Genomic DNA, 27,446 nt, shown 5'->3' on the forward strand with positions numbered 1-27,446 from the left:
TGCTCTTCCAAGTCCTTTGCTGTCTCTGACAGAATTACAATGTCATCGGCGAACCTCAAAGTTTTTATTTCTTCTCCATGGATTTTAATACCTACTCCGAATTTTTCTTTTGTTTCCTTTACTGCTTGCTCAATATACAGATTGAATAACATCAGTGAGAGGCTACAGCCCTGTCTTACTCCCTTCCCAACCACTGCTTCCCTGTCATGTGCCTCGACTCTTATAACTGCCATCTGGTTTCTGTACAAATTGTAAATACCCTTTCGCTCCCTGTATTTTACCCCTGCCACCTTTAGAATTTGAAAGAGAGTATTCCAGTCAACATTGTCAAAAGCTTTCTCTAAGTCTACAAATGCTAGAAATGTAGGTTTGCCTTTCCTTAATCTTTCTTCTAAGATAAGTCGTAAGGTCAGTATTGCCTCACGTGTTCCAATATTTCTACGGAATCCAAACTGATCTTCCCCGAAGTCGGCTTCTACTAGTTTTTCCATTCGTCTGTAAAGAATTTGTGTTAGTATTTTGCAGCTGTGGCTTATTAAACTGATTGTTCAGTAATTCTCACATCTGTCAACACCTGATTTCTTTGGGATTGGAATTATTATATTCTTCTTGAAGTCTGAGGGTATTTCGCCTGTTTCATACATCTTGCTCACCAGATGGTAGAGTTTTGTCACGACTGGCTCTCCCAAGGCCGTCAGTAGCTCCAATGGAATGTTGTCTACTCCGGGGGCCTTGTTTCGACTCAGGTCTTTCAGTGCTCTGTCAAACTCTTCACGCAGTATCGTATCTCCCATTTCATCTTCATCTACATCCTCTTCCATTTCCATAATATTGTCCTCAAGTGCATCGGCCTTGTATAGACCCTCCTTCCACCTTTCTGCTTTCCCTTCTTTGCTTAGAACTGGGTTTCCATCTGAGCTCTTGATGTTCATACAAGTGGTTCTCTTATCTCCAAAGGTCTCTTTAATTTTCTTGTAGGCAGTATCTATCTTACCCCTAGTGAGATAAGCCTCTACATCCTTACATTTGTCCTCTAGCCATCCCTGCTTAGCCATTTTGCACTTCCTGTCGATCTCATTTTTGAGACGTTTGTATTCCTTTTTGCCTGCTTCATTTACTGCATTTTTATATTGTCTCCTTTCATCAATTAAATTCAATATTTCTTCTGTTACCCAAGGATTTCTACTAGCCCTCATCTTTTTACCTACTTGATCCTCTGCTGCCTTCACTACTTCATCCCTCAAAGCTACCCATTCTTCTTCTACTGTATTTCTTTCCCCCATTCCTGTCAATTGTTCCCTTATGCTCTCCCTGAAACTCTGTACAACCTCTGGTTCTTTCAGTTTATCCAGGTCCCATCTCCTTAAATTCCCACCTTTTTGCAGTTTCTTCAGTTTTAATCTACAGGTCATAACCAATAGATTGTGGTCAGAGTCCACATCTGCCCCTGGAAATGTCTTACAATTTAAAACCTGGTTCCTAAATCTCTGTCTTACCATTATATAATCTATCTGATACCTTTTAGTATCTCCAGGGTTCTTCCATGTATACAACCTTCTATCATGATTCTTAAACCAAGTGTTAGCTATGATTAAATTGTGCTCTGTGCAAAATTCTACCAGGCGGCTTCCTCTTTCATTTCTTAGCCCCAATCCATATTCACCTACTATGTTTCCTTCTCTCCCTTTTCCTACACTCGAATTCCAGTCACCCATGACTATTAAATTTTCGGCTCCCTACACTATCTGAATAATTTCTTTTATTTCATCATACATTTCTTCAATTTCTTCGTCATCTGCAGAGCTAGTTGGCATATAAACTTGTACTACTGTAGTAGGTGTGGGCTTCGTATCTATCTTGGCCACAATAATGCGTTCACTATGCTGTTTGTAGTAGCTTACCCGCATTCCTATTTTCCTATTCATTATTAAACCTACTCCTGCATTACCCCTATTTGACTTTGTGTTTATAACCCTGTAGTCACCTGACCAGAAGTCTTGTTCCTCCTGCCACCGAACTTCACTAATTCCCACTATATCTAACTTTAACCTATCCATTTCCCTTTTCAAATTTTCTAACCTACCTGCCCGATTAAGGGATCTGACATTCCACGCTCCGATCCGTAATACGCCAGTTTTCTTTCTCCTGATAGTGACATCCTCTTGAGTAGTCCCCGCCCGGAGATCCGAATGGGGGACTATTTTACCTCCGGAATATTTTACCCAAGAGGACGCCATCATCATTTAATCATACAGTAAAGCTGCATGTCCTCGGGAAAAATTACGGCCGTAGTTTCCCCTTGCTTTCAGCCGTTTGCAGTACCAGCACAGCAAGGCCGTTTTGGTTATTGTTACAAGGCCAGATCAGTCAATCATCCAGACTGTTGCCCTTGCAACTACTGAAAAGGCTGCTGCCCCTCTTCAGGAACCACACGTTTGTCTGGCCTCTCAACAGATACCCCTCCGTTTGGTTGTACCTACGGTACAGCTATCTGTATCGCTGAGGCACGCAAGCCTCCCCACCAACGGCAAGGTCCATGGTTCATGGGGGGGGGGGGGGTTGAAGTACCTAAGGAAGCAGGAAATCAGAAGATTTGTGTGGTGTAGCAGCCTCTGATTCTCCTCCTCAGCAGCTACACCATCGATTGTGACATCACGGACATGTAACCGTGGTCTCCACAATGCATGGGGCAGCTCCGTGCTAAATAGCAACAACAGCCAGTGAGACAACAGTAGCCACATACTCCTCTCCCATCATGCTCTTATTGTTTTGTTCAATATGAGTGGGTGACATACAACCATTTCAAGAGAGAGAGAGAGAGAGAGAGAGAGAGAGAGATTGCATCTGTGTGCAGCTCTCAACTTTGTTCATCAGACATGAACATTGATGTGAACAGTGTTTCTCAAGTGATGGTAGCCCCAAACCAATTCTACAGGGTGTTACAAAAAGGTACAGCCAAACTTTCAGGAAACATTCCTCACACACAAAGAAAGAAAATATGTTATGTGTACATGTGTCCGGAAATGCTTACTTTCAATGTTAGAGCTCATTTTATTACTTCTCTTCAAATCACATTAATCGTGGAATGGAAACACACAGCAACAGAACGTACCAGCGTGACTTCAACCACTTTGTTACAGGAAATGTTCAAAATGTCCTCTGTTAGCGAGGATACATGCATCCACCCTCCATCTCATGGAATCCCTGATGCGCTGATCCAGCCCTGGAGAATGGCGTATTGTATCACAACCGCCCACAATACGAGCACAAAGAGTCTCTACATTTGGTACCGGGGTTGTGTAGACAAGAGCTTTCAAATGCCCCCATAAATGAAAGTCAAGACGGTTGAGGTCAGGAGAGCGTGGAGGCCATGGAATTGGTCCACCTCTACCAATCCATCGGTCACCGAATCTGTTGTTGAGAAGTGTACGAACACTTCGACTGAAATGTGCAGGAGCTCCATCGTGCATGAACCACATGTTGTGTCATACTTGTAAAGGCACATGTTCTAGCAGCACAGGTAGAGTATCCCGTATGAAATCATGATAACGTGCTCCATTGAGCGTAGGTGGAAGAACATGGTGCCCAATCAAGACATCACCAACAATGCCTGCCCAAATGTTCACAGAAAATCTGTGTTGATGACGTGATTGCACAATTGCATGCGGATTCTTGTCAGCCCACACATGTTGATTGTGAAAATTTACAATTTGATCAACTGGTTCTCCCGTAGCACTCTCCATACAGTGACGTGGTCAATGTTACCTTGTACAGTAGCAACTTCTCTGACACTGACATTAGGGTTATCATCAACTGCACGAAGAATTGCCTCGTCCATTGCAGGTGTCCTCGTCGTTCTAGGTCTTCGCCAGTCGTGAGTCATAGACTGGAATGTTCCGTGCTCCCTAAGACGCCGATCAATTGCTTTGAACGTCTTCTTGTCGGGACACCTTCGTTCTGGAAATCCATCTTGATACAAATGTACCGCACCACGGCTATTGCCCCATGCTAATCCATACATCAAATGGGCATCTGCCAACTCCGCATTTGTAAACTTTGCAAAACCACGTTCGTAATGAACACTAACCTGTTGATGCTACGTACTGATGTGCTTGATGCTAGTACTGTAGAGCAATGTGTCGCATGTCAACACAAGCACCAAAGTCAACATTACCTTCCTTCAATTGGGCCAACTGACGGCGAATCGAGGAAGTAAAGTACATACTGATGAAACTAAAATTAGCTCTAACGTGGAAATTAAGCGTTTCCAGACACATGTCCACGTAACATCTTTTCTTTATTTGTGTGTGAGGAATGTTTCCTGAAAGTTTGACCGTACCTTTTTGTAACACCCTGTATATTAAAGTCTGTGCTATGGAAAAATGTTAAAAATGCAAGTAGACACAACCGCAACAGTCCCATCATCAGGATCTCGGATCACAACAACAAATAGTAAAACTGGATAGTTTCCTACTACTGTAGTGTATTAAGCAGTTGTTTAGGATTTAACCTTTCTAGTGGTGGTTGATGCCAACACTGAAAACTTAATTGGGTTGGACACCTTCAAAAATTTTGACTTCTCCATTTCTGACAAAGTGCATCTGGTATTAGATCAGGTTCCATACTAGCAACTGCTTGGGATATTCATCCCTGTTTTCAAAAGATCTAGGGTGTGCTACCAATTTCAAGACTCACATCATACTGAAATCAACAGTATGTCTCCATTCTTTTCATGCCTGACCAATCCCAATAGCTTTACAGGAGAGGTCAAATTAGAACTAGACTGACTTGCATCTTTGGGTGTTATCATGCCTTTCTCCTCTAGTGAGCAATCTATTCTGCTGGTAGTTGTAGCTAAACCTAGTGGCAACCTTCAGCACTATGGTGGTTTTAAAAATTTTGTTAATTCAGATTTTACAACTGATACCTATCTCTTACACCATCAGGATGAACTCAGTGCAGCTTTACCATCGTAGACTTGTCTGAGGCCTACATGCAACTGCCTCTGGAAGATGATTCCAAACATATCCTCATAGTGAATACCCCATTTGTGTATACCATATCATCACCTGCCATCTGGTACAGCTAGTGACCCTCCTATTTTCCTATGATTTTTGGAGCAAATAATGGCCTCTATGCCAGGGTGCATTAGCTACCTGAATTATATTATGGTTTCTGGTTCCTCAACAGAAGAACACTTATGGATCCTTCACGTATTGTTCGTGGTGCTGCATGACACTGGATTGAAATGTAATTTGTACAGACTGCAATTTTTTTCAACTGTGCATCTCAGTTTTGAAGTGCTGCATGCTGGCATCAAGCCTTTGCGCCAATACGTCAGTGATATTACAGCTTCGCTGCATCATATCCATGTTGAAGAGCTGCCGACCTTTCTTGGAAAGATTGTGTATTACCATAAATTTCTTCCTGATGCAGTCGCAGTGGTTCACCCCCTTCATGCTCTCTTATGGGAAGGTGTTCCTATTCACTGATCACCTGCCTGCAGCCATGCTTTTACTCTGCTGAAGTCAGAATTACACTCAACACCTTGCTTGGTTACCTTCCAACTTGGGCCAACATCTGGTTTGGCCACAGAAGCATCCCAGTATGGCCTTGGGTCCAATCTCATACACAAATACATGAACAGTTTGAAATGCCCTATTGTGTAAGCTTCCAAAACTCTGAATCCGGCTCAATAGCACTACTCACAGTTTCGTTTTTTTTTTTTTAAAAAAAGAAAAAAAGAAGAAGAAGAAGAAGAAGAAATGCTCTTGCTATTGTGTATGCACAAAAAAAAAAGTATTTTTTCTGTACTGTTCTAAATTTCATTTGATTACTGATCATAAACATCTGGTCTCTCTTTTCCATCCTTCGGCACCTTCACCAGACAAAGTGGTCCATAGCCAGGTGCTGGGCTCTGGTTTTGTTGCATTATACTGCAAGGTTCATTTCTGCCCTACGGCCCAATATGTTAATGAAGATGCTTTTTCTCAATTGCAAATTGGCCATGATCCAGTATTTAATCAGGATGAACTTTCGTGTTCCACTTAGATGTTGAAGTGCAAAACACCATGGATGGTTTACTCATTACCAATTCTCAGATTTTGATGGCTTTTACAGTTGATCCTATTTTACTGGGTCGAGTGTCAAATCCTTACCATAATTATTACACTCCATGTCACTGCCTCTCAGTTCTTGATGGTGTGTTAATTCTGAGAAAGACATGGGCATCTCCACTGTGAACATTTTTCCCCAAGGGAGAAGGGGTGTTGCAACCCCATACACAGCGAGTGCACATAATCAGTGTGTGACTCCACAGCCAGCCCAAAAAAAAAAAAAGAGGCTGCCACACATAATCACAGATGGTACAGCAGGCACTGTGTTATGTGGTAAACAGTCATATATAAGACAGTGTGTCAGGGCCCTTGTAGACAAATTTTTTCAGATGTTGTGTTTGTGCAATGTTACAATATAAGATAATCATGTATAGTGTGTGTTTTTCTTCCTTTATCTCCTGAAGTTTGCGGCTGAAAGCTTATATGTAGGTGTCTTTTAATTGTGCCTGTCTGCAGCTTAACATGTCATTTTACGGTAAGTAGCAATCTACCTTTTCCTACATTGTTAAAAGTTTCAGTTCACTGTACACTCTGCTAAAATAGAGTACTGTATGGCAGACATAAGTTTGTTGAGGAGGATAAGATGAAAGACTAATTTTCTCACCTTCATTTATATGTGCCAATTGTTGTCTCATAAACAGATGTAATTTTATTGAGTAATTGTGAGAATCAACTCCTCATCATAACACACTTGCCTTTTCTTATGAAAAGGATTGTTGTTACTCACCATATAGAGGAGATGCTGAGTCACAGATAGTCACAACAGAAAGACTGTCACGAAATAAGCTTTCAGCCAACAAGGCCTTTGTCACAAATAGGCAACAGACACACACACACACACACACACACCCAAATGCAACTCATATACACCTGACCACTGTCTCTGGCAGCTGAAGCCATACTATAAGCAGCAGCAGCAGCACATGATGGGAGAGGCACCTGGGTGGGGCTAAGGAAGAGGCTGGGGCAGGTAGGGGAAGGGGGGAGTGATAGCAAGGTAGGGGTGGGGGATGGTAAAATGCTGCTGAGGAGTGTGCAGGGATGAGGTGGAGAGAGGGTAGGGCAACTAAGCACAGTAGGGAGGTTAGACGGATTTTCTATTGCTTGATTTTGTTTCTTTTTCTTACACTAGTTTAAATGATTTTCTTCTATTTTTGTTCAGTGTGAGTCATATTTTTGCCTTTGTGAATTCGTTGCTTGAAAAAAATACCTTTGTAATTCATCTTTTGTTCTATCTCAGTCGCCTTTACATATACTGCTATGTATAGGAAATATATATTGACATAATACTGAAATAAATTTAAATGTGAATTCTACTTTTGTCTTCAATTCCTGTTCATGTATTCCCTCAGGAATTAGAGAGTCTGAAGTTAATGCCATGCTTTACTTAGACCTTCCTTTCATTCTGTATTGTCATTCTTCAATTTTTGCTCCCTGTGCTAACAGTATTGATCTGCATTCCTATTAGTGTCTCTGTGTTAGACTTGTCTCTGCTTAGTATATTACAGTGCAGTGATAAATTTCGAGAAGTTGACACCAAGTGTACAAGAAGTAGAACAGGAAATTTTGTTGAATGAATATTTTCTTTTCAAGTGACTTTGTGTTACAGTTTGGTGGAAAAACTTCTACACTTCATGACAAATTTTTATGGTTCCTATTTGTGCTTTTATAAGATTATTTAATTCTGTCTTTCTGTGGTTTATAGATGTAGTTAACTTTCTACTATCAGTTTACCTGTATTTGGTGAGATTTAGTTCTTTATGTCTGACTTACCACTATAACATTAATAAAACATCATCAATTCATTTTGGTCTAAACATACTATCGTCACAAATTGTCTAGCTTAACAGTTTCATTAATTTTCACAGGTCTCTATCTCTACCACAAGAGAGAATTTGGCGAATGGGAAAAGACAAAATTAAGAGCTCAAGATTCCAATTTCATCCTCAATAACCTGCAGTGTGGCACAAAGTATTACTTCTACTTACAAACATTTAATCAACTAGGGCAAAGTGAACCAACTTCCACAATTACTGCATGCACACAAGGTTCAGGTAAGTGTTACATTATTTCCAGAGAACTTCCATAACATTAAACATATTTTTGATTTTCTATTGCTTTGCTCAAGAAAGTAAATGCCACTTAATTCGTAAAGTCATGTGTATGGCTTACTAGGCATCAGATCTGAAAACAAGTTCTAGGTTTGATTCCCAGTTCAACCCATGATCTTTTTCTGCCACCAGAGCTGTTCTGAGACGATCCTGCACATCAACAAAACTGCCAATGCTTCACCAAGAAAAACTACATTTCTGCATTTTTTCTACACACGTAAAGCTATTTTTTCAGTTAAAAATATTACTTAACTGAACTACAAATATTTATATAAAATACTGCTCACAACAAATTAAATTTGTCATTGTAGTAGATAAATCATAAGTGGTATAAATGTTCTACAAAAAGTTGAAGTAAAATAGTAATGTAATGTTTATAGAGCTATTGTACATTGGTTTTAGAATTATGTATAATAAAGAATCAATTTAAGAATCCTACAAGGTGATGTCATGGCACAACTTGGCAGAGATAAAGTACACAATGTGCAAAGTAAAATTTAGGTGCAAAATATCAGAACCCTTTTTAATGAAAACAGATGTTCTGGAAATAAAGATGACATTAATATTCCTTGCTTAGTTTTTGCAGATGATTTAGCAGATTTAGCAGACAGTGAAATCACAGAAATAAGATAGAAGTCCTGAAAGGATGTAATGAAAAGGCTGGCCTACAAACCCGACAGTGAAGGAAGCACTGAGAATTCATTTACAAAAGCTCAAGAGAGTGTGCGTAAGAATGCATGACATCTACAATCAAAACTGAATATTGACACAAACAAAGATTAGACATTACAAAATGGTGATCAATCCGGAATCTCTGCAGGTGAGCAAAGTTTTATTTCTTGACAGAAGAGGTAACCTGGAAAACCTCCTACATGAAGAACGAGGAGTTATAAGGAAAATTCTTGACCTAGACAAAACGGAGTACTGACAGAGGCTGAACTCCTCTAAGGCAACACAGAAATTCTTAAACCTCACAGCAGACACTGGGAAACAAGGATTTAAATTTCGTGGACATGTTCATAGACTGCCAACAATAAAGCTTATGTATAAGATTACGGCATACATCAAAAAATTAACAATCTCATCATGGATCAAACAAGTGAAAAAGGAAATCAGGAAAGCAGAAGTAGTAGATAGATTCAGTCAAAAGGGATTAACTGTTGGTAGAATGAGATTCCTAAAAAAGCAGAAACCAAGTAAACTGAGGAAGGAAAAATAGCGTATGGAGGGAGAGAGAGAGAGAGAGAGAGAGAATGAAAGCTGTATGGAAGATCAAGAAAATTAATCTAAAAGCACTGTGACATCCAACAGGATCCACATGCAAACAACAATGACAACAACAACAATAATAATAATAGAAATAAAGAAGAGATCTTTATAAATTACCAGTAGTGCACACACTAGATATAGAAGAAAAAAGGCCTAATTAAGAGTTGAGGCAATATCCCTTTCAAGAATTATGTTTCATTATAATATTACTTTTCATTTATTTGTCTTAAGTCATTGAAATCAAGTTTAACAGCTGTGTTGTGTCCTATCAACAAGATTTTATATTTAATAGTCTGCTTTCACGCGAGATGCTGCAGTCCCTGGCAAACAAATTTTCACCTTGGAATACCGTCTCTTAACACATACCTTGAAAAACCTTCAAAATACCTAGATGGGAATCTGTTTCAGTGCTCTTAATGTACACCTTCACCTAGAACAGAAAAACAATTGAAACTTCCTGGCAGATTAAAACTGTGTGCCCGACCGAGACTCGAACTCGGGACCTTTGCCTTTCGCGGGCAAGTGCTCTACCAACTGAGCTACCGAAGCACGAATCACGCCCGGTACTCACAGCTTTACTTCTGCCAGTACCTCGTCTCCTACCTTCCAAACTTTACAGAAGCTCTCCTGCGAAACTTGCAGAACTAGCACTCCTGAAAGTAAGGATATTGTGGAGACATGGCTTAGCCACAGCCTGGGGGATGTTTCCAGAATGAGATTTTCACTCTGCAGCGGAGTGTGCGCTGATATGAAACTTCCTGGCAGATTAAAACTGTGTGCCCGACCGAGACTCGAACTCGGGACCTTTACCTTTCGCGGGCAAGTGCTCTACCAACTGAGCTACCGAAGCACGACTCACGCCCGGTACTCACAGCTTTACTTCTGCCAGTACCTCATCTCCTACCTTCCAAACTTTACAGAAGCTCTCCTGCGAAACGTGCAGAACTAGCACTCCTGAAAGAAAGGATATTGCGGAGACATGGCTTAGCCACAGCCTGGGGGATGTTTCCAGAATGAGATTTTCACTCTGCAGCGGAGTGTGCGCTGATATGAAACTTCCTGGCAGATTAAAACTGTGTGCCCGACCGAGACTCGAACTCGGGACCTTTGCCTTTCGCGGGCAAGTGCTCTACCAACTGAGCTACCGAAGCACGACTCACGCCCGGTACTCACAGCTTTACTTCTGCCAGTACCTCGTCTCCTACCTTCCAAACTTTACAGAAGCTCTCCTGCGAAACTTGCAGAACTAGCACTCCTGAAAGAAAGGATATTGCGGAGACATGGCTTAGCCACAGCCTGGGGGATGTTTCCAGAATGAGATTTTCACTCTGCAGCAGAGTATGCGCTGATATGAAACTTCCTGGCAGATTAAAACTGTGTGCCCGACCGAGACTCGAACTCGGTAGCTCAGTTGGTAGAGCACTTGCCCGCGAAAGGCAAAGGTCCCGAGTTCGAGTCTCGGTCGGGCACTCAGTTTTAATCTGCCAGGAAGTTTCATATCAGCGCACACTCCGCTGCAGAGTGAAAATCTCATTCTGGAAACATCCCCCAGGCTGTGGCTAAGCCATGTCTCCGCAATATCCTTTCTTTCAGGAGTGCTAGTTCTGCAAGTTTCGCAGGAGAGCTTCTGTAAAGTTTGGAAGGTAGGAGACGAGGTACTGGCAGAAGTAAAGCTGTGAGTACTGAGTACCGGGCGTGAGTCGTGCTTCGGTAGCTCAGTTGGTAGAGCACTTGCCCGCGAAAGGCAAGGTCCCGAGTTCGAGTCTCGGTCGGGCACACAGTTTTAATCTGCCAGGAAGTTTCATATCAGCGCACACTCCGCTGCAGAGTGAAAATCTCATTCTGGAAACATCCCCCAGGCTGTGGCTAAGCCATGTCTCCGCAATATCCTTTCTTTCAGGAGTGCTAGTTCTGCAAGTTTCGCAGGAGAGCTTCTGTAAAGTTTGGAAGGTAGGAGACGAGGTACTGGCAGAAGTAAAGCTGTGAGTACCGGGCGTGAGTCGTGCTTCGGTAGCTCAGTTGGTAGAGCACTTGCCCGCGAAAGGCAAAGGTCCCGAGTTCGAGTCCCGGTCGGGCACACAGTTTTAATCTGCCAGGAAGTTTCATATCAGCGCACACTCCGCTGCAGAGTGAAAATCTCATTCTGGAAACATCCCCCAGGCTGTGGCTAAGCCATGTCTCCGCAATATCCTTTCTTTCAGGAGTGCTAGTTCTGCAAGTTTCGCAGGAGAGCTTCTGTAAAGTTTGGAAGGTAGGAGACGAGGTACTGGCAGAAGTAAAGCTGTGAGTACCGGGCGTGAGTCGTGCTTCGGTAGCTCAGTTGGTAGAGCACTTGCCCGTGAAAGGCAAAGGTCCCGAGTTCGAGTCTCGGTCGGGCACACAGTTTTAATCTGCCAGGAAGTTTCATATCAGCGCACACTCCGCTGCAGAGTGAAAATCTCATTCTGGAAACATCCCCCAGGCTGTGGCTAAGCCATGTCTCCGCAATATCCTTTCTTTCAGGAGTGCTAGTTCTGCAAGTTTCGCAGGAGAGCTTCTGTAAAGTTTGGAAGGTAGGAGACGAGGTACTGGCAGAAGTAAAGCTGTGAGTACCGGGCGTGAGTCGTGCTTCGGTAGCTCAGTTGGTAGAGCACTTGCCCGCGAAAGGCAAAGGTCCCGAGTTCGAGTCTCGGTCGGGCACACAGTTTTAATCTGCCAGGAAGTTTCATATCAGCGCACACTCCGCTGCAGAGTGAAAATCTCATTCTGGAAACATCCCCCAGGCTGTGGCTAAGCCATGTCTCCGCAATATCCTTTCTTTCAGGAGTGCTAGTTCTGCAAGTTTCGCAGGAGAGCTTCTGTAAAGTTTGGAAGGTAGGAGACGAGGTACTGGCAGAAGTAAAGCTGTGAGTACCGGGCGTGAGTCGTGCTTCGGTAGCTCAGTTGGTAGAGCACTTGCCCGCGAAAGGCAAAGGTCCCGAGTTCGAGTCTCGGTCGGGCACACAGTTTTAATCTGCCAGGAAGTTTCATATCAGCGCACACTCCGCTGCAGAGTGAAAATCTCATTCTAGAGAAACAATTGTTACTTTATGGTGTATCAATATTTCTGCTACATTTGGCACCAAAATCAGCTGCATATTCTTCAAGACAAGACACAGAGCTCGCATGTAAGGCGTTTCCTGGCAGGAAATTAAAGTTAGATGAAATACTTTTATATGTTCTATTGCACTTATTATTCTGTTATATACTGTAAAGCATCCTAGCTCGAACAGTTTTGCTCCAGTCTCCAGTTGGCAAAAGTTGGATAGCTTCAGCCAAATACCATATTTGCTTCAGCATCAGTTTGTCAACATTTGAAATCCCACAGTACTATAATGAAGTTGCAGAAAGAGCTCCAGTGTTGTATATGAGTGAGTCTTGCACCAGTTGTGTGAACTGAGTGCACTGTTGCCACATGAACCACGTTCCTGATAGACACCTGTTTGATAGTAGTCATTTCTTCATCATTCTGTTTGGATTAAATGATACTGTAGTAATGGCACTGTGACAACAGCTGAATTTACAGTTGCTGGCTGAGGAGGAAGGTTTCTTCCTCTAGGCATAAGATAGAAACCCGAGGGGTGGGAGAACTCATGGACATCCCCTGCTTAATTTTTAAAATGCATTTTTTTTTAAGTCAACACATTTTGTGGCCCCTCAGTGCCTGTACCCATGGTGGAAGCTTATCCTGCCTTGCTCCAGGTATGGTCCTGTCTGTCACTTGCCTCATCTTTTGCATTTGGCAATGATACATTAATGTGAAAAATTCCAAGTTTTGGTGAGCTTATGAGTACACATTAAACTGTAGGTCCTTCTAATGGGGTGTGTAAGTCAAAAGGTCACACAGCAGCAAGGGCATATGACTTCCAGCAGTACCAAACCCAGTAAAGCATTGCAGTGTTCAAATCAACCTGTCAGTTGAGAGCAGATTTAGTCTTATGAGAAGATCAGTACTTTAAAAAGCTATCCATGGATCAAAACCTTTTTTTTTTTTTTTGTACATTGATCCAGTGGACATGCATAGTCTTTAAGGCCATCCTAAGCAAGTTATCAACATACTGTGGATAGTTTAAGTTATCTCACACAATCTCATAATTTTACTTACTTACAGCCAGTCTTAATGATCTAACTTAAATGCTGTGCTGACATATGATCTGATCTACTGGTTGAATATTAGCATTATTAATGTACTAAGTACTGATAATCATTCATTGTGCAGTGAAGGAAATGAGCAACTGAAAGGCAAACAAACAATAATTTGACTGAAAGGCACATAAACAATAATGTGGCTTAACTAGTCAATGGTGAGAGGGGATGCACAATAAAAACATGTATTGCTAATGGTGAGCACTTTATATGACTTTGAGAACATAATAAATTGTTGGTATTACAATATGATGACAAGTGTGGTGATCCGTTAGTGTGGCTGCCACTTACCACTAACAGAAAAAGCAGACATACTACTGAGGCTGCAAAGCAGTCATCTAACAAACTGTGAAGAGGGCTACAGTCTCCCACCAGTATGGGTGCCAGTTGTCACAGGCTAGCTAATTAAAAAACCACAAAATGATTTAGAAGACTCATATGAGATAGTCTAGAACTGAACATTTGATAGATGTGCTAAGCAACTTAAGTACTAGATGATTTTTCTTGCCAGAAAAATGCTTGAGTAACACCTGAATATGAGCTGTTTGCTTATCTTTACCAGAAATAAATTCTTTTACAACAGACAGGTTCTTCACACAACTGATCACTCAATGTGTAGTGTGTGTTGGATGTATTGTTTCCAGTTCAGTCAGTATGAAGAGATGTCCTGATGGTCAGTTTTCAGATTCTCCTGACATTAAGAAGTTAGTCTTTTTTTGTGAGGATATTCTTAGTATAGAATTAAGGTAAGTACGCTGAGAAACCTTCAGAACCCTTGTGACTGGTTTGTAGTATTTTCTTCTTTTCTTAAACATGTTCTTGTGTTAACTGGTCATTTGTTTCTGGTCATTTGCACCAAGTATGGAGTTGTTGTAGGTCTATATTTTTATAACCTAGAAAATTTCTATTTGATCTGGACTAAGGTAAATTTTGTTCCTAAAAAGTTGGTGATATTGCAGGTAGGCCAGAAATCTCATGCCTAGTCTTCTAACTACCATGTAATTTGAGGAATTTACTATTATTTTTCAGTTACCTTTTTATGAAGTACAGTACAGTTGTTTATATTCAAATTATTTTTCTTTATTATAGATTTTTTGACATGTGTAATGTTTTGTTGTTGGGTACATATTGGATGACTCTTCATCCCATCATGGGCAATAAAAGATACCCAGGATTTGTTGTACCTTTAGTGTTTTGAGTACAAGTGAAGTAATTCTTTGTAGGCTGTCTCTGATATAAATGGTTGCAGATATATTTTCATGTGTTTTATTACAAGCTTAATTTTACAATTGCTAATTAATGACATTTTACTTTCAGCACCAGTTGCTCCAAAAAATTCTGATCTCATAAAAGTTAATTCCAGTTTCATATTGTTAAATTTAACATCATGGGATGATGGTGGTTGTCACATAACATCTATTGTGATTGAATACAAAGTAAAGGATGAAACCATGTGGACACTTGTGTCAAACAATGTCAAAACAGAGCAACTTCAATTTATTGTCCTGGATTTAAATCCAGGAACTTGGTATAATTTACGAGTTACAGCTCATAACAGTGCTGGCTCGACTGTGGAACACTATGACTTTGTTACCCTCACACATTTAGGAGGTATGATAATCAGTTTTTATTTGAGTTAATGTAACAAAACTTGTAGAGCATGTTGCCATAATTCCTGATGCAAGAGTATGTGTAGTTTGGAAAGCCAACATTTACTCATCTGTGGATATTTTTGTTGTAGAATCCATTTATAAAAAATTAATGCAAGACAATGGTGGTCTTCTTGAACTTTTTGGCAAAGAAAGTGGCCATCATGAGTGTGTTGTAAAAAAAAAAAAATATATATATCATTTTGTGAAATTTAAAATTTTTCTGACGAATTAAATGTTTGAAGAAATTTCGGGATTGCATACGGTCGTCGTAAACTTCATTCCACAATATTTCAACTGGACACCTGCCAGTCAGCTTCAGGCAAGCCATAGGAGACTGAAAAGACATTCTCTGCTCTGCCTTATATAGTGAGCTGATAGTATTGCCACACATGCATCAGAGTCATGGTGACAGAAGGACCACACCACCCAATGGCAGTGCCCTCACTTGTGGAACTGCAAGGATCAGCTGTATTCAGTGTTGCCACTCATTGCAGTTATTGGAGTATTCTGGCTCCTTCATCTGGAGAAAATCTTGGAGATGACGGGATTCCACACATTATCCAGCTGGTAGCCGCTGTCAATATTCATTAGATTTTCGATGGGTTCTTTTATAACAGAGTCCCAAAAAAAAATGTTGCTGTGGCCAAAATTAATTTTTTGTTATAATCCATTGAATGTCTGTTGGAGATACAATTTTCTGCAACTGCAGACTTACTGGGTTGCAGAAGGCGAGTGCAACGCTTATGTTGTGTGCAACATTCTTTCAGTATGCATGCTGTTTGTCCTATATAAGCAGTACCACACTTACTGCCTTCCACAATAACGAATTATTATTTACTGATCCCGGCAGGTCCCAAATCTTACATGGCATGCGGAAAATCACTTTCACCTGAAAATTATTAAGGCTTCTTGCTATTTTGAAGGAACTATTTCAATGATGGAAATAAAAGCTAGGAACTTTGCTGGCACTTTCTTCTCTTTATCCACTTCCTGGTTCTTGGTTTTAGGTGAGGATGCCCTGTTAATTTGCCGGGTGGAGTATCTATTGTCTCTGAACAATGTCCTTAAATGTGCAAGCTCTTTAGGTAAACTATTTGCATCCGACACTGTATGGGCCCTGTGTACAAGGTTTTTAAGCATACTCATGGTTTGGGATGGGTTGTTGCAATTTGAGGAGTGCTAGTACAAATCAGTGTGATTGATCTTACGGTAAACAGGATGTCCCAAAGAGCCATCACTCTTCCATCAAACCAAAACATCCAGGCATGGGAAACAGCCATCTTTCTGTAATTCCATAGTAAATCGAATGTTCTCATGAATGGAGTTAAGATGATGTAAAAACTTCATTAACTTATCTTCTCCATGGAGCCACACAATGAAAGTGTCATCCAAGTATCGCCAAAAAACAGTTGTTTTACAAACCACAGATTCAAGTCTTCTTTCCTCAAAATTCTCCATAAAATAGGTAGTCACTAGGGGAGATAAGGGACTGCCCATGGCAACGCTGTCAGGGCTGTTCAAAATATTCTTGGGTTAACATAAAATAGGTTGAGGAAAGAGCATGTCAAAACAAAGCAGTGACATCTGACTGAAAATGTTTATCAATTAGCACCAACGAATCAGCAAGAGGCCCATTTGCAAAAAGAGATTGTACGTTAAAACTCACTAGAAGATCTGAGCTACTTAGGTGGACAGCCCCCAGTCTTTTGATAAAATCAGCAGATTTCCGTGTATGATGTAGACCTTTGCCAACCAATGGTTTCAGCAAGAAAGCAAGATGTTTGGTGAAATCATATGTGGGGGTGTCAATAATACCCACTACGGGCTGTAAAGGAAGACGTCCTTTGTGCACTTCAGGAAGACCATACAGTCTTAGTGGTACACTGTCATGTGGTCATAACTGCCTGATGGTCTCTGGAGATAACAAGGAAGAATTCAGGACTGTACACGTCTTCCATTGCACCTGTGCTGCAGGGTCGTGATCAAACTTCCTGTACCACCAGGTAGACCATACATCTTCTTCAAACACAAACTACGAGGTAACAGAGCAGTTGAGTTACTTTTATCAGCCTTCAGCACCACTACGTCCACAGAAAAACTTCTAAGTTTTTTAAGTTTTTTAGTGAGATGTCAAGACCATGGCATAATACCAAAATTTGTCAGAGTGACACACTTTATTAAGACGGCCACTGCACTGAAGATAATGGAGAAGGTGAGTCATGCTTTTGTGAAGGAGAGAATTTGTTATGCAAGACGAACGTTCGATGCCATTTCAGAAGAACTGTTCAACCTACATCTGAAGAGTGCGACACTTCTTTCTCCCGTATCATGGGACTGGGTTGATGGAGTGACTTCAGCAAAGTTTGATTGAGTGTATGAGGATGCAAGTTCTCAGCAGATGTCAAAATTTGATTGCTTTGTGCCACAACAGCCATCACCACAGGGAATAACTGCATGGCATTCCAATGTTTAATTCACCATCAGGAATTTTGATGACGTGATGCTATCTGTTTAGGATAAGGGATTCAATTTTGCACTTACACCAAATGCAGCAACTCTGACAAGTTTTGTGAGTGGTTTTGAAGAAACTGTACAATGCCTTCCTATGGACACTGCCAAAGAAATAAGAAGGTAAACTTGCTGTGCCCTCTTGAAAGCTCCTTCTCAGTGCAGTAATATAACCTCTGAAGAAAGGGCTGCACTGCAAAATCTTTGAGAGTCTCCAGACATAGTGGTGCTCAAGGCTGATAACGGTAACTCAACTGTTCTGTTACCTTGTAGTTTGTATTTGGAGATGATGTATCATCTATTTCATGTACAGGAAAACTGATCATGACTCTACAGCATGTGTGCGAAGAAATTTTAGATGCAAGAGCGATGGCTCTTTGGGACCTTCTGTTTACCATAAGCCCAATCACACTGATTTGTACTTGCACTCCTCAAGTTGCAATCACCCATCCCAAACCATGAGTATGCTTAAAACCCTTGTACACAGAGCCCATACAGTGTCGGATGGAAACAGTTTACGTAAAGAGCTTGCACATTTAAGGACATTGTTCAGAGACAATAGATATACAACCCGGCAAATCAACAGGGCATCCTCAGCTTAAACCAAGAACTGGGGAGTGGATAAAGAGGAGAACGTGCTAGCAAAGTCCCTAGCTTTTATTTCCATCATTGAAATACTTCCTTCAAAATAGCAAGAAGCCTTAATAATTTTCAGGTGAAAGTGATTTTCCACCCACCATCTACGATTTTGGACCTGCTGGGATCAGTAAAGGATAATTTATTATTGTGGAAGGAGGGGATTTACAAAATACCTTGCCAATGTGGTATGGCCTATATAGGGCAAACAACATGCAAATGGAAGAATGCTGCACAGAACATAAATGTTGCACTCGCCTTCTGCAACCCAGCGAGTCTGCAGTTGCGGAACATTGTATCTGCAATGGACATTCAATGGAGTCTGACAAAATATTAATTTTGGGCACAACAACATCTTTTTGGGATTCTGTTATAAGAGAATCCATTGAAAAATGCAGCCAGAATACTCCAATAACTGCAGCAAGCGGCAGTGACAAAGACAGTTAATCCTTGCAGCTCCACAAGCAAGGGTTCTGCCAATGGGCAGTTTGGTCTTTCTGTCACCGTGACTCCGACACATACACGGCATCAGCACACCATATAATGCAGAGGAGAGAATGTCTTTGCCAGTCTTCTATGACTCACCTGAAGGTGAATGGCAGGTGTCCGGTTGAAATATTGTGGAATGAAGTTTATGATTACCAGCTGCAATCCTGATATCACGTTGATACATCTTTCGTAACTTTAATGCAGTGGTTCTACTGTCTTCTGCAGCCTCCTGATATTATGTCATTGATAACTATTGATTGTAAGGGGCAGATTATCATGACAGTGAGAAGAGAATATGATATGGCGAACCTCTATATCCAATATGCAGCCCTCTTTTGGAACAGGTATTGGCTGACAGAGGGTGACTTCATGTGGAACAATTCTTTGGTTGCTGTAACTGATGATTGTTATTCAGTATGTAAAAACAGGGTTTTATCAAACATGAGATGTTTAGATCAATACTCAGAAATATTAAACATTTGAGTGCTGTGTCTGCAAGGCAAAGAAATGTAACTTTTAATGTGTGCTAGACACCATCATTTATGAAAATTGTCACACCAAGAAGTACACCTGTGTTTCAAGTGGGCCATCAAACAAACAACAAGAATGTGGAAAGGACAGATAGCTATCACCACATAGAAGATGTGTTCAGTCGCAGACAAGCATGGTGAAAGAGTGCTTTTTGTTACTAAACAATGTGGAAAGACAGTGTAGTGCCACAGAAGACACGGAACCGAGCTGTACAACATAATCAATATTTTCATAATGTATAACTGGTGTTCACCAAGTTCAGATTGCTGTTTTAAATTGTTTGTTCAATGCAGTTAAGCTGATTTTCGGCAGTGCCATCTAAATTATGAGTACACTCAACAATACAGCCCAAGAATAACGTTATCTGTTAAAGTGAGGTTATTCTTCAGTATTCTGGATGACACATTTTACACAATTTCTCTTTTTGATATCTGTTTGCTTTTGTTGCAGTTACTAAAATTTTCTTTTTTTTTAGAACTATTTTCATTTACCAGTCTATATTCTAACCACTCAGTAGCCACTGCAGCTTCTGGACTTCAACCTCACCTCCCTCGCTATTTCCACATGCCTTACCATGTAAGGTAATGTGGCAGCATAGCAGATTTTTCAACTGCATGGGTGAGTGAGATGGAGAATGAGCTGCTGCATCATCAAGATCTCCCTGTCAGCAGCTCCAAAAATAAGTATCTCAACCATGTCAGTGACACATCAACAAGCGATCATTGTAGCCATAACTTTTCAGTCTGTTACATTTATACAGACAAGATGGAAGAGCTGCTTCACAATGGTCATATTACGTGATCCATTTTCTGGTATGACCCTTTTGTGCCCAATTATTCCACACTTGAATCACTGCTGTAACAGCAAACAAGCCAAACATTTTGAATCTGGCAGCTCCATTGTTTTTAAAATGTTCATTTTACCTGTTCACTATCATTCACTCTTTGAAACTGACAAGCCATTCTTGCCTTTTCACTTTTACTTCATTTGATGGATGTTCATTGATTGAGTACAGCATAACACCCTTTTTTCTATTCAGTTATATGAGAGAAGACGTAAACTACAGCATTCTTCTCAAGCAGTCATACAGTGCAAGACAGAGCGCCGAGTATACTTTCTATATGCAGTTTTAATCATTTATTCCTACACAGTCTTTAAGACTGGATTCATTCAGTTCATTTTTTTGGATGTTGCAGTTCCATGTACCTTAAGTTTGTGCCTTTACACATCAAAAGTACATGAAATTTTAATGAAAGTCACCACCTTAAATTTTCTCGTACAGTATAATTTTCAACCTGTGTTTATTTTGTTTCCAGCTACAGTAGCTCCAGAACTCATAGTGTATTATGGATATGGAAGAAAACCTTTTTATAGTGAGATGGCAGTAATAGTTCCTGCTGCCACTGGGATTACAATTACAATTGCTGCTGCTGCTATCCTATTCGCCTACTTGAAGAAAAATCATACCATAATGTCTTCAAATACATACAGAGGTAAAACACAGCTAGAAAATGAAAGAGAAAAGGAAGTGCAAATGAATATAATGGCAGCACTTATGGACTTAGTTGTACCATATCCTTCCCAATATGTCTGATTTCATTAAACAGTTTCTCTCCTATAGAATAATATTTCTTTCTCCCATTGCACATACTACTTTACTGTGGTAAGTTCTAAACAAAAATCGAGTTCCACAAGAGTAATTGTTAATTATATTAACCTTACACTCTCTCTAAGTGCACACAGTGCAGCTAAAGTTCATTAATTTTAAACTGATATTTACTGACTGTAGCTCCTGTCTACTCAAGCCAATGTTAACTCAGTCATACCTCTGGGCATTGTGTTACAGTAATTTTATTTGCTCTTTTAGCATTTTGTATGTTAGCTGGTAAGAATGGAACCCTCATTTTGTGGATTGGAAAGACAGCCAACCCACTATGAGAGGAAGCCGAAAGGCACGCGTTTTAGCTCACGCAGGCTGGCGTGTGGTCTGGAACAGGTCAAGGAATTAGACTAGCAAAAAAGGACATATCTGTGGAATACTTAACTTTAATCAATAATTGATGAACATCACTCTTGATGGTACATGTTTTACAGCATCAGTAGTAACTGGTAATGGCACCTTGCTAGGTCATAGCAAATGATGTAGCTGAAGGCTATGCTAACTGTCTTCTCGGCAAATGAGAGCGCAATTTGTCAGTGAACCATCACTAGCAAAGTCGGCTGTACAACTGGGGCGAGTGCTAGGACGTGTCTCTAGACCTGCCGTGTGGCGGCGCTCGGTCTGCAATCACTGACAGTGGTGACACGCGGGTCCGACGTATACTAACGGACCGCGGCCGATTTAAAGGCTACCACCTAGCAAGTGTGGTGTCTGGCGGTGACACCACACCTCATAGGATGACTTTGTTGTCTGTCTGCCTGACTGTTAAGAAGTGGGTATAGAGCTATGAAGCTGAAATTTGTGTCACGCACTAAGCTCTATGGTCCCTTGGAAGAATAAACTTCTCAGTCAATGCAATCAAAAGATACTGTATTTTTTTGTTACTCACAAACTCACAAACTTTACATTGACCTAGAATCATGAAATTTGGCAAGAAGCAGGATTTCACAGTACAAATAAAAGAAAAATCCAAAAATTATTAATTTGTAACTATAACACATAAGAAAAATTTTTGCTTTTAAATACTTACATTGCATTCATAATCTGTTGAAAGTCTGCGGAACTGCTGTAAGGATTTTGATCTGGTTTTCAATAATAGGTAGTGTGATTCATGAGGAAGGTTTGTGTGAATAATTTAAAAATATTTCATGCTAATTGACTGAGTTGTGATGAAGTGAAGTCTCCTGGTCCTGCGGAAATGATGTCTTTACCATCTAGTGGTGATAGGTAAAAGGCCACAAAACTACTGTGCTGAGAAATCTGTGACATGTACAGCATATGTAATATTTCAAGAGCAAAGTAATGTTGGTAATTGATGCAGGATAGCACTTCCATTGTTTGGGATTACATTCTGACATGCCATAAAGTATCAACTGAAACGTTCCACAGAGAAATTCTGCATTTTCATGACTATAATAACACCATGGCCCGCTGAACCATTTTCTTCTGTCATATGTTATCAATAATCGCAACAGGGATGAGAGCAGACAATGCATCTACAATAGCCAGTTAGCGTAGCATCTTAATATAACTCCAAAATTAATGAAATAAATGAAAATTACAACAGTGAATGAAAAATTACAGAAACATTTAAACATAAAATTAAAACATTCTTGAACGTCTTGGAATTCCTAGCACCAGAATCTTGCCAGTATCAATATTGATAGCAGGAAATTGTCAAGATTCTCGATTCCCGGGATGGATTAACTTTCTATACGCATAATTAAGTTTGTATGTGTAACCCTGAGTGCCTGAGGTGCATTTGTCCAGATTTTTATAGGTATTTACATGTAATACTAAAGTCAGTACATATCTCTGTAAACACTGGTAACAGAATGAAAGTGGCTGTAACTTCAAATTAGCAGAGTGTTATAGAACAGTTATAGAACATTATTTTCCAGCAATATTTTTATATAGCTGTTTCAGATGTGCTACAATATTGTGAAATATAAATTATCCAAATATTATACTAAGTTAGGGTTTATTATTTCAGAAAGAATTTAGGTCACATGTTGCTTCAAATTCACATTGTTATGAAGTACTACTATAGTAAGTTGCAGACCATTATTGACACTGATATTAAAATAATAATATTTATTCGGCATAATGGAATAATGACATTGTGACACTCAATATTTGGTGATTTCATTTTCACTTAAATTCACAGGGATGAACTGCTTCTTGCTATATTTTCTTCCATATCTATGTAGAAACATGTGTTACACTTCTAATGGACACAAAATAATTACTGATGGCACTTATGGTGTTCATAGATAAACATGAAGATCCTGAGCAGCTGTCAGACTTGGGCAAGAAAGTGTTGCAGGACAGAGCTGACAGCTCAGACTGTGGAAAAATGTCTCCAAGCTTGCAAGAACCAGTGTACCTGCCAACTCCAGTGCGTGTCTCTCTTGGATACAGGCAGGACATCAGTCCCTATGCCACCTTCCAGGTTCCAGCACCTGGAGGTCCTGACTGTTCTGACTGCGAAGAGGATTTAGAGTCACATGACCGGAATCATAAGCTTGCAGACAAGGTGAATCTTTATAAAAACAAAAACATTGTTATATATTTGTAGTCAAACTGTGAATTTCAAAATTTACCCAGTGAAGTGGATATTCAGATAAGTTTCAAGGATGCAGCCAGAGATTCTGATGTACACTTACATCTACTGGGATAATGTTATAAGGAGGCAATTGAGATTAAGTAGAAAGTGACTTTTTAAATAGAGACAAGGCTTTAAATTATGCTTGGAATCCTGCTCTCTCCTTGATTGTACTCAGAAGGACATGCTGGGTGCTCAATTGCTGGTAATTTATATTAACTATTATCGATAATTTCTGATGTTGATCATTTTTGGTTCTGTAGCGGTGATGGTGATGGTAGTGTTTACAGAGAGAGTGTGAGAGTGAGTGTGAGTATGAGTGTGTGTGTGTGTGTGTGTGTGTGTGTGTGAGAGAGAGAGAGAGAGAGAGAGAGAGAGAGAGAGAGAGACTCATTATCTTCCTGCCTGCATATGCCCCAAGGTTTTAAATTTTCTTGCACGGTGCTCACTTGTTGCATTTGTACCTTGAAAAATTGGCACATGTGCACCTGTTAAAGACATCTCGAAGCTGTTTGAACATTTTATGTGCTGGAAGAAACTCTAGTGTCACATGGTAGATCTGTTTCTGGATGAGCATGCAAGGTAGTTTCAGATGGTGGAAGCTTCGGCAAGTTTGTCAGTGAACTTGGAGAGTAATTGTTTGTCACTGCAGACTACCTGACAGTGGCAGCCCCTTAAATGAAGAATACCCTCTTCAATGCCAGTGTGATAATTTATTTGATAAATTTGGATTCTCAGCGAAATTGATTTTCCCTGGAAACCTCGGGGAACAGACATATTTCTACTGTTTGTTGACTGAAACATCTATTGAGACATTTTGGTAAAAATAAGTGTGTGAGATTGTGCTTTGGAAAGCAATCATTTATTAAATCATCACCTGAGGGAAGTCAAAGCAGTGTCCTAAGTTGTTATTGGTTACTCAGATTTGATTGTCCCTTGCATAGAATTTGCCACCTTTTTTTTTTTTTTTTTTTAACTAAAGCTAAGGCTGGTTTTCAATTCTCCAGCTATTTTTCATTCAACACATATATTTTACACGAATACTGTGTACTTCACAAAATGGAGACTTTACTATCCTGTAACTGCAATATCAATGAGTCGCAGAAGCAGTGAACTCATACAAATAACTGAAAGTAACAATTTGCATCGATATGAAATAATAAGCAGATTTTGGTTCACAGGTAGTGTACTAGAAAAATGAAGTCTGTAAAGGAGACTGCTTGCAAAAACTTGTGTGATCCATCCTAGAATATTGTCCAAGTGTGTCGGACAGTACTAAATGGAACTAACTGGAGATATAGAATGGTCACAGGTTTATCAGATGCAGGCGAGAGTTATAACAGGGATGCTGAAAAACTGCTTGGAAATATACACCAAAAAACCTGCAAAAGGCTTCTTATAAGGTTTCAAGAGGTAATATTAAGTAAAGAATTTAGGTATGTACTATATATAACTCCCACAGGCATTGTAGAGACAGAATGAGACTAATTACAGCGACACAGAGGCATTTAAATAGCCATGCTTCCTGTGCTCTCTATGCAGGTCCAATGGGATGGATTGCTAATATGTGGCACAATGGCAAGCACCCTCAGCCAGGCGCTTTGAAGTATTCGCAACCTGTTTGTGTACCTCTCCAGTCTCCTGGATGTTCAGCTTCACAAGTCTTCCTCCTGTCATTATGTGGTGTTACAAACCATTGTTAAATAAATACACTCCTGGAAATGGAAAAAAGAACACATTGACACCGGTGTGTCAGACCCACCATACTTGCTCCGGACACTGCGAGAGGGCTGTACAAGCAATGATCACACGCACGGCACAGCGGACACACCAGGAACCGCGGTGTTGGCCGTCGAATGGCGCTAGCTGCGCAGCATTTGTGCACCGCCACCGTCAGTGTCAGCCAGTTTGCCGTGGCATACGGAGCTCCATCGCAGTCTTTAACACTGGTAGCATGCTGCGACAGTGTGGACGTGAACCGTATGTGCAGTTGACGAACTTTGAGCGAGGGCGTATAGTGGGCATGCGGGAGGCCGGGTGGACGTACCGCCGAATTGCTCAACACGTGGCGCGTGAGGTCTCCACAGTACATCGATGTTGTCGCCAGTGGTCGGCGGAAGGTTCACGTGCCCGTCGACCTGGGACCGGACTGCAGCAACGCACGGATGCACGCCAAGACCATAGGATCCTACTCAGTGCCGTAGGGGACCGCACCGCCACTTCCCAGCAAATTAGGGACACTGTTGCTCCTGGGGTATCGGCGAGGACCATTCGCAACCGTCTCCATGAAGCTGGGCTCCGGTCCTGCACACCATTAGGCCGTCTTCCGCTCACGCCCCAACATCGTGCAGCCCGCCTCCAGTGGTGTCGCGACAGGCGTGAATGGAGGGACGAATGGAGACGTGTCGTCTTCAGCGATGAGAGTCGCTTCTGCCTTGGTGCCAATGATGGTCGTATATGTGTTTGGCGCCGTGCAGGTGAGCGCCACAATCAGGACTGCATACGACCGAGGCACACAGGGCCAACACCCGGCATCATGGTGTGGGGAGCGATCTCCTACACTGGCCGTACACCACTGGTGATCGTCGAGGGGACACTGAATAGTGCACGGTACATCCAAACCGTCATCGAACCCATCGTTCTACCATTCCTAGACCGGCAAGGGAACTTGCTGTTCCAACAGGACAATGCACGTCCGCATGTATCCCGTGCCACTCAATGTGCTCTAGAAGGTGTAAGTCAACTACCCTGGCCAGCAAGATCTCCGGATCTGTCCCCCATTGAGCATGTTTGGGACTGGATGAAGTGCCGTCTCACGCGGTCTGCACGTCCAGCACAAACACTGGTCCAACTGAGGCACCAGGTGGAAATGGCATGGCAAGCCGTTCCACAGGACTACATCCAGCATCTCTACGATCGTCTCCATGGGAGAATAGTAGCCTGCATTGCTGCGAAAGGTGGATATACACTGTACTAGTGCCGACATTGTGCATGCTCTGTTGCCTGTGTCTATGTGCCTGTGGTTCTGTCAGTGTGATCATGTGATGTGTCTGACCCCAGGAATGTGTCAATAAAGTTTCCCCTTCCTGGGACAATGAATTCACGGTGTTCTTATTTCAATTTCCAGGAGTGTATGAACAACCGCTTTGAATTTACCTTTTCATTCTCTTCACCATTCTTCACACAAAACTGATTTCAATGTTCAGCTTCCTTGAAATGCATTAATAGACATTTGGTGATACAGATCTGTAAGCAACACATACTATTCAGAGGTTTCACAAATTTTCAAGTAGATGGATAGGTATACAGATACATAGAAGTTGACATATTGAATGCATGGTAAAACATAGTGACTGCATAACTTAATGTCCACCTCCGACTGACTGTATAAATAAAATGAATGCATTAGTTTGTGAACTCATTGAATAGTCTTCTCTGACTGACTGCAGTTTTGTGTGCAGTGCCTATACAGAGAAGCATGTAAAATAGGAATCACAATTACATTTTGAGTGTTAACATTAAAGACAGGAAAAATGAAACATACAAAAATAAATTAGACACTTAAGTTATTCTGATTAACTATAAGCTACACAATCAAAACGTGGTGAACTGATAAGCAGTAATTTATGAAGTGGAAGTGTTTCTGTGTGCTGAAAATTTCAAACTCTCCTGAGAATTTTCAGGAAAGATACATTTTATGTTTTG

The 27,446-nt window shown here is 40.9% G+C and overlaps 1 protein-coding gene and 1 non-coding gene across 2 annotated transcripts in view; both read left to right on the forward strand.

Annotated features, from left to right (window-relative positions):
• LOC126150369 (Down syndrome cell adhesion molecule-like protein Dscam2) overlaps nucleotides 1-27,446 on the forward strand; it is a 174,095-nt gene that overhangs the window by 144,700 nt on the left and 1,949 nt on the right. The window contains exons 13-16 of the mRNA XM_049915873.1: nucleotides 7,985-8,170; nucleotides 14,978-15,271; nucleotides 20,793-20,969; nucleotides 23,410-23,672. Of these exons, the coding sequence (XP_049771830.1) occupies nucleotides 7,985-8,170; nucleotides 14,978-15,271; nucleotides 20,793-20,969; nucleotides 23,410-23,672 (920 nt within the window). The remainder of the gene's footprint in view (nucleotides 1-7,984; nucleotides 8,171-14,977; nucleotides 15,272-20,792; nucleotides 20,970-23,409; nucleotides 23,673-27,446) is intronic.
• Nucleotides 11,801-11,875, forward strand: Trnas-uga (transfer RNA serine (anticodon UGA)). The gene has a single exon. It is a non-coding gene; the product is annotated as a tRNA-Ser (tRNA).

The sequence above is a fragment of the Schistocerca cancellata genome, chromosome 2, assembly GCF_023864275.1.
Source record: "Schistocerca cancellata isolate TAMUIC-IGC-003103 chromosome 2, iqSchCanc2.1, whole genome shotgun sequence".
Taxonomy (NCBI): Eukaryota; Metazoa; Arthropoda; class Insecta; order Orthoptera; family Acrididae; genus Schistocerca; species Schistocerca cancellata.